The sequence below is a fragment of the Amblyraja radiata genome, chromosome 20, assembly GCF_010909765.2.
Source record: "Amblyraja radiata isolate CabotCenter1 chromosome 20, sAmbRad1.1.pri, whole genome shotgun sequence".
Lineage (NCBI taxonomy): Eukaryota > Metazoa > Chordata > Chondrichthyes > Rajiformes > Rajidae > Amblyraja > Amblyraja radiata.
Window position 1 is genome coordinate 34,460,539 of NC_045975.1, and position 8,388 is coordinate 34,468,926.

Here is an 8,388-nt window from a genome sequence, read left to right on the forward strand (position 1 = left end):
CAGCTAGTGTATACAGCAGTGTATAAAAAGCCCAGGTTCAAAGCCACCGTACACCATTTTACCATCTAGCACCATGCAATAAATAACATAAGCTATATACTGTCAATTAGTGCAGTCAGTGCATGCAAGGAACCTCAATAATGTTACAGTGCTTGATATATCCCTCCTGATCTACACAAAATAAAATATTTCTATATATAACAAGAAACTCTACTCCAAAATGCTATGAAGAATAACAAAGTTATAGCAAAAACATATAATCCAGCCATCACAGAACATATAATTTTCATTATATGATGTGAAGTTAGCCTTGTTTCTGCGTAATGTATAGATCATAAAACTACTGGATCTGATTCACTAATGTCCTTCAGGGAAAGGAATCTGACATCCTTGCCCAGTACTGTCCATGTGCGACTCCAGATCCACCACGATGTGATTCTCTTCATTTCCCTCTGAAATACATTGGCAAGCTACTTAGATGTGACATAATTGCTGGGTGACAGTAGAAAAACTATATAACCAGACAGACTTTGTGCCAACATTTCACAGCGCAAAGCCGCTTTCAACTTAATCAGCACTGCAAAGTCCTCTTTACAACTATCTGAGGACGGATGTCTAAAATGGGAAAACCATCCCACAGATTGATCAAGCAACAACACGACATGTTTATACTCAGAGAATCATGACTTCCTAACAATGTGCCAGAGGGGGCAACACAGATGGAAGGGAATACCCCTGGGAGTGCTCATCACTGATTCTAAACCTCATGCACTCTCATAGCATCAGGCCAAACATGGCTGAGGAAACCTCCTCCTGATTACCATGTGCTTGCCTCCCTCGGCTGACGAATCTCTGCTTCCTCCATGTTGAGCAATAGAAGCCCTAAGACGAGCAAAGGTACAGAATGCAACCTGGGTGGGCACCAATGTTCAAGTCAAGAGTGGCCTGGTACGACCACCACTGACAAGCTGGCTGAGTTCTGAAGGGCAATAGCTGCCAATCTGGGTCAGCAGTGGGTAGCGAGAGAACCACCACAAGAGACAAGTCCATTAACCTCTTCCTTGCCAATCTACCTGTGACGGATTCAATTGTCCATGATAGCTCTGGTCGAAATGGGAAGACAAAAGAAGCGGTTTGATGAGCTTGTTTGTGCTGTAAGGCATCATAGCTGTGGTACAGGCTCCAGACAGAGCAGTTAACTGGGCATCCATGAGGCATTGTGCACCATCAGCAACAGCGGTAATCGTCATCTCAAGACCTGGCTTCATTCCACCATCGAGCCGGAAAAAATCAATGCCTCCATTGAAGATGCTGGGAGCAACACTGGCTGTCACAAAAATGAAGTGTTAACCGACTGAAACTGCAACAGCAGACAAGAATCCGAGCCATCCAGCACAGAAACAGGACCATCAGCCCAACAAGTCCCCACCAACCATCAAGCAACCATTTACATTGTCAGGAAACAGCTGAGCACACAGGATGTAATGGGACTAGATATCATTTGGGTTATTGTATTGAAGACTAGTTTAAGCACCAGTTACATTCTAGCCAATTGACTCCAGCACAATTACAATTACATCTACCCAATGTTGTAGGTCAAAATCACCCAGTTACGTCCTATTTGCAAAGTGTAAGACCAATCCAATCCAGTTAATTACAACCCAATTTGCAATCAGCAAGATCACACCTGCAGAGTTATTACTTGGCACATTCACTAATAACCCAGCCGATGCCCATTTTGGGTTTTGCCAGAACTACTTGAGTCCAGGTTTAATTTTAGACTTTAGCATGGAAACAAACCCTTCATCCCACCGAGTCCAAGCTAACCAGCGATCATCTTGTACACTAGCACTATCCTACACGCTAGGGACAATTTACTATTTATAGAACCCAATTAATCTACAAACCTGTACGTCTTTGGAGTTTGGGAGGAAACTGGCATAGTCATAGGGAGTTGTTGCCTTACAACTCTAGAGACCCAGGTTAGTTCCTGACTATGGGTGCTGTCTGTATGGTGTTTGTACATTCTCCCTGTGACCAACCACATGGGTTTTCCCTGGGAGCTCTGGTTTCCTCCCACACTCTCCAAAGATGTACAGGTTTGAACGGTGAATTGGCTTCGGTAAAGATTGTAAATTGTGTCTAGTGTGTAGGATAGTGCAAGTGTACAGGGATCACTCAGTGGGCCAAAGGACCTGTTTCTGTGCTGTATCTCCAAACTAAACTAAACTGAAACAGAGCAAATCGATGACTACCTATTCTCTGGTCAGTGCCTTACATCATGAAACCCCGGTAGCTAAAAGGGTCAACTCAGGATTGTGATGGAATACTGCACAATGTGCAATGCCAAGCTTCACGGCAACCACTTGACTGGTGCCCCATTCACCACTATAATCAGACTGCTGCTGCCATCAGGTAATATATTGTCTCTCTGCCAAAACAGACTGTTGATCATAACATTTTAGTTATCCAGTTATTCCGATGATGTCAAGTTAGATTGCATATTAAATTACATAATTCTAAAGGGGCAATGAGAGATTTTGCAAGTGGGTAACTCTGATAGATCGGAGGTGTCAGTGTTACAGTTGAATAAAGGGGACTATGGGGCCATGAGGGAGGAGCTGGCCAAAGTTGACTGGAAAGATACACTAGCAGGGATGACAGGGGAACAAAAATGGCAGGTATTTCTAGGAATAATAGAGAAGGTGCAGGATCAGTTCATTCCTAGGAGGAAGAAAGATTCCAAGGGGAGAAAGGGGCGACCATGGCTGACAAGGGACGTCAGAGACAGTATCAAAATTAAAGCAAAGAAGTACAACGTAGCAAAGATGAGCGGGAAGCAAGAGGATTGGGTAATGTTTAAAGAACAACAGAAGATAACCAAAAAGACAATACGTGGAGAAAAGATGAGGTACGAAGGTAAGCTAGCCAAGAATATAAAGCAGGATAGTAAAAGCTTCTTTAGGTATGTGAAGAGGAAAAAATTAGTTAAGACCAAAGTTGGACCCTTGAAGACCGAATAAGGTGAATTTATAATGGGGAACAAGGAAATGGCAGATGAGTTGAACAGGTACTTTGGATCTGTATTCACTAAGGAGGACACAAACAATCTTCCTGATATAGTAGTGGCCAGAGGATCTGGGGTGACGGAGGAACTGAAGGAAATCCACATTAGGCAGGAAATGGTGTTGGGTAGACTGATGGGACTGAAGACTGATAAATCCCCAGGGCCTGATGGTCGGCATCCCAGGGTACGTAAGTGGCTCTAGAAATCGTGGATGCATTGGTGATAATTTTCCAATGTTCTATAGACTCAGGATCAGTTCTTGTGGATTGGAGGGTAGCTAATCTTATCCCACTTTTTAAGAAAGGCGGGAGAGAGAAAACAGGGAATTATAGACCAGTTAGCCTGACATCGGTGGTGGGGAAGATGCTGGAGTCAATTATAAAAGATGAAATAGCCGAACATTTGGATAGCAGTAACAGGATCGGTCCAAGTCAGCATGGATTTACGAAGGGGAAATCATGCTTGACAAATCTTCTGGAATTTTTTGAAGATGTAACTAGGATAATGGACGAGGGAGAGCCAGTGGATGTAGTGTACCTGGACTTTCAGAAAGCATTTGATAAGGTCCCATATAGGAGATTAGTGCGCAAAATTAGGGCACATGGTATTGGGGGTAGAGTGCTGACATAGATAGAGAAGTGGTTGGCAGACAGGAAACAAAGAGTAGGGATTAATGGGTCCCTTTCAGAATGGCAGGCAGTGACTAGTAGGGTAAGTACGCAAGGCTTGGTGCTGGGACCGCAGCTATTTACAATATACATCAATGATTTGGATGAAGGGATTCAAAGTAACATTAGCAAATTTGCAGATGACACAAAGCTGGGTGTCAGTGTGAACTGTGAGGAGGATGCTATGAGAATGCAGGGTGACTTGGACAGGTTGGGGGAGTGGGCAGATGCATGGCAGATAAAGTTTAATGCAGATAAATGTGAGGTTATCCACTTTGGTAGCAAAAACAGGAAGGCAGATTACTATCTAAATGGCATCAAATTGGGAAAAGGGGAAGTACAACGGTATCTGGGGGTCCTTGTTCATCAGTCTATGAAACTAAGCATGCAGGTACAGCAGGCAGTGAAGAAAGCGAATGACATGTTGGCCTTTATAACAAGAGGGATCGAATATAGGAGCAAAGATGCAGTTGTACAGAACCCTAGTGAGACCACACCTGGAGTATTGTGTGCAGTTTTGGTCCCCTAATTTGAGGAAGGACATTCTTGCTATTGAGGGAGTGCAACGTAGGTTGACAAGGTTAATTGCCGGGATGGCGGGACTGTCATATGCTGAGAGAATGAAGCAGCTGGGCTTGTACACTCTGGAGTTTAGAAGGATGAGAGGGAATTTCTCATTGAAACAATCTTATATAAGATTGTTAAGGGCTTGGACACGCTAGAGGCAGGAAACATGTTCCCAATGTTGAGGGAGTCCAGAACCAGGGGCCACAGTTTAAGAATAAGGAGTAAGCCATTTAGAACGGAGACGAGGATACACTTTTTCTCACAGAGAGTGGAGAGTGTGGAATTCTCTGCCTCAGAGGGAGGTGGAGGCAGGTTCTCTGGATGCTTTCGAGAGAGCTAGATATGGCTCTTAAAGATATGGGGAGAAGGCAGGAACGGGGATGATCAGCCATGATCACATTGAATGGCGGTGCTGACTCGAGGAGCCGAATGGCCTACTCCTGCACCTATTGTCTATCGTAGCAGACAAAGTTCATTGAGGGGAATGTGAAATCCTCAACTTTCAACTAAACTATTCTGCAAATTAGGGATTGAGATCGCTAATAACTTTGCATCCGTTTTGACCCATTTTGCATTATTCCCAAAGGCATATTTAATCTCCATGTAATAGTTAGATTTCTCCAACTTCTCTACTGCCTCAGCTTTTAAATTTCAAAATGCTCTCAGATATTTGATGCAAAAATCACATTGAAAAATGGGACTCTCCACCTGTAATTTCTCATTACGATAATTTATTATTTCGTTCATTGCAATCTAATAAATGTATTCTATTACAATTAATTGCAGCATATTCATAATTCTTTACATAACCTCTTACAAATTACTTGGTATTCTTTGTAACTTCTCACTGTAGAGTAGCAACCATTTAACTAATAACTGCATGTCTATAATCCATCTACGTAATGGTCGTGCCTTCATGAACAATGAAGTACAGTGATCATGAGGTATGTCTTGTGATCTGCTATCAGCGAATATTTCAGAAAGAAATAACCTGATTGTTGAGCGGCTTAAAAACTGGTGTGTGTAAAATTATATTTCTTTAAATAAAGCATGTAAATATTTTCTTCCACAAATTATATTCAACATTGAACACTGCTAGAAATTGTAAAGGAGCTGTCATTCTCAAAACCAAGTGGTAAACTTTTCACTTCTTGGTATTTTCTTTTAAATAACTTTTTGCAAGTCTGAATCCCAACCACCATACTAGTCAACAGTAAAACAGAACAGCAGACATTAATGTAATTGATGAATCTGACCAAAATTGTTCAACAGCATTCACTTTCTTTTTGGTCACAACCAAGTGTTTGCATACGTAGTCATGGGACCTTGCTAGGAGCCATGTGAAATTTAAAATAAAGATCAAGACTCATTTGGCACCTTATTCGCAGAATATGCCTGCAGGTACTGCACATTTCCACACTAAATTTAACACAAACAGATATTAAGACTCATTGACCAAAAAGCTGTTAAGGAGGATCGATTTTAAGTAGCAAACCTGTTATCCTGCATAACCTGTTACAATCTGTGATTATAGATTTGATTCTCCTGTAACTATCATTCTCAATACATACAGTGTGTTAGAATGAACTGCAGATGCTGGTTTAAACCGAAGATAGACACAAAATGCTGGAGTAACTCAGCGGGACAGGCAGCATCTCTGGAGAGAAGGAATGGGTGACGTTTCAGACTGAAGAAGGGTCAGACCCGAAACGTCACCCATTCCTTCTCTCTAGAGATGCTGCCTGTCCCGCTGAGTTACTCCAGCACTTTGTGCCTTAATACATATACAGTGCTCTTGTTGCAATTGTCTCAACAAAACTCTCCTGCCGATATGTGGATTTCCACATAGCTCACGGCTGTGGGGGGTTATTAGCTGCTGTACAACTCACTCCAGACTTTTAGTTGCTCCATCCCACCTAACTCCTGCATTGCACTCACTCATTCCCTGCCTGTTTGCACTGAGGCACAGATCCAGGGTGACTGTTCCCCTCCTTTAAACACTCCTAGTGGTAAATCCGACAGGTGAGGAAAAACTATTCAACTTGTAGCTCGGTGACGCGGGGGAGAGAAGGAGAGGGAAGAGGAGGCTTTATACACACACACACTTTGTACACCTAATGCACACTTGTGCTGAGCTAGGAGGGGTGGGCGAGGAGCTACTGTCAGATGTGACACCGACCCAGTAGTGACCCCAGGCCCAGCACAAAACCCCGGCATCCACTGCCCGTCCCGCTCCGGGAGCTTCCCAGGCCCGGACTCTCTGCAAACTTTGCAGCGGGGCCGGTGCCAGGGAGGGAGGGAGCGGGAGGTTGGAGAGTCCCCCGGTCCAGATCCCGGCCCCACCGTCCCGTCCTCGGCCCCGGGCCCCGAGCACTCACCCACGGAGGCCACCAGCAGATACAGCGGCCACATGGTCCAGCGGCGCCTCGGTCCTTGCCCGCCGGCTCGGCCACCCGGCCGCTCCCTCTCCGCGGTCTGATCCCGATCCCGATCCCGATCCAGCTGCCAGGAAGCATCAGGCGGCGAGAGGAGGGGAGGCAGGGAGAGCGGCGCTGGAGCGGGGCAGCGCCGGGCTGTGGGGCGAGGAGTCAGCGTCCGAACATTCCTCGGGAGGAGAGACAACAACGTTGCTTCCTACACACACACTGCATTTATATACCCTCTGCAGCGCTGCACTCTTCAACCAGGAGCTCAAACACAAGCACAGCCGGCGGGGTGCGGGCTTGAAGCTGAGGAACTAGATGCCAGTGTGGGTGGGGGGATTAAAGCAGGGGGTGGGCAAAGGGGCACATTCGGGGGGAGTGGACAACCGAGAGGTGCGGCGCTGGAGGTGGTGAGGGAGATGGGGAGGTGCTTTGACAAGGAGGGACTTGAAAACATGTGGGACAATTTTACAATCAGGTCACTGCATAACAACACTCAACCGATAGAGAGGGGTGGTAGGTGGGCTGAGGAATTTCTCATGTTAAGGCTGGGCTTTCTGGGCTCACCATCTATTATGGAGTTATACAGCACGGAAACAGGCCCTTCGTCCCAACATCCATTGATGCCCCATATAGGCTGGTCGCATTTGCCGGTGTATGAAGGAACTGCAGATGCTGGTTTAAACCGAAGACAGACACAAAAGACTGGAGTAACTCAGCGGGACAGGCAGCATCTCTGGAGAGAAAGAATGGGTGACGTTTCGGGTCGAGACGCTTCGCCTGAAAAACCCATCCCTTCTCTCCAGAGATGCTGCCTGTCCTGTTGAGTTGCTCCAACTTTTTGTGTCTTTCTTCCATTTGCCTGTGTTTGATACATATTCCTCCAAACCCTTCTAATCCATGTACCCCATCCGGATGTATTTTAAATATTATGATACCTGCTTACTACTTCCTCTATACTCTTGTTCTATATACCCACCACCATCCATATGATAAAGTTGGCCCTCTGGTTCCTATTAAATATTTCCCCTCTTACCATAAACCTATTCCTACTGGTTCTTGATTTCCCAACCTTGAAAGGCTCTGTACATCACAGGGTTACTGCTGCCAGCCCAGCCCTCAGGTGCTCTGCAGAATAGTTTATTTTCCCTTGAATCACCGTAGAGTTTCCAATCCAGGGAAATTGCCTCCTGGTAGACAAAAATGTTACTTCAGACTGAAGAAGGGTTTCGGCCCGAAACCTTGCCTCCTGGACCTGGTCATTCTCATCAAATCATTTCTGGTTTTCCTTGGCAAAAAAGCCAAGTGTATCTTCATGGATGGCGATTATAAGATCAGAAGTGATAGGAGAAGATTTAGGCCATTCGGCCCATCAAGTCTACTCTGTCATTCAATCATGGCTAGTCTATCTCTCCCTCTGAACCCCATTTTCCTGCCTTCTCCCCATAACCCCTCACACCTGTACTAAAGAAGATTATGATTGGAAATCAGGGAGGCACATGCACTGTGGACATGCTGCAGCTTCTAATGGCTGGGAGAAAGCCTTCTCGGAGTCCGTGTCTAAGAAGATCCACCTGTGTGGGGTCCTTGAAAGCTCCAACACTGAATTCAACGTGCAGATTTTTCCGTTGATGTTTGGCAAGATTCGTGAAAGTAACATAAT

At 45.2% G+C, this 8,388-nt stretch overlaps 1 protein-coding gene across 4 annotated transcripts in view; it reads right to left on the minus strand.

Annotated features, from left to right (window-relative positions):
- The window catches only part of ldlrad3 (low density lipoprotein receptor class A domain containing 3), a 113,414-nt gene extending 106,370 nt beyond the window's left edge, over window positions 1–7,044 (minus strand). For all 4 annotated transcript variants that reach the window (XM_033039244.1, XM_033039243.1, XM_033039242.1 and 1 more), the window contains exon 1: window positions 6,681–7,044. In XM_033039244.1, the coding sequence (XP_032895135.1) occupies window positions 6,681–6,714 (34 nt within the window). In that variant the 5' untranslated portion in view covers window positions 6,715–7,044. The remainder of the gene's footprint in view (window positions 1–6,680) is intronic.
- Between the last annotated feature and the right edge of the window lie 1,344 nt (window positions 7,045–8,388).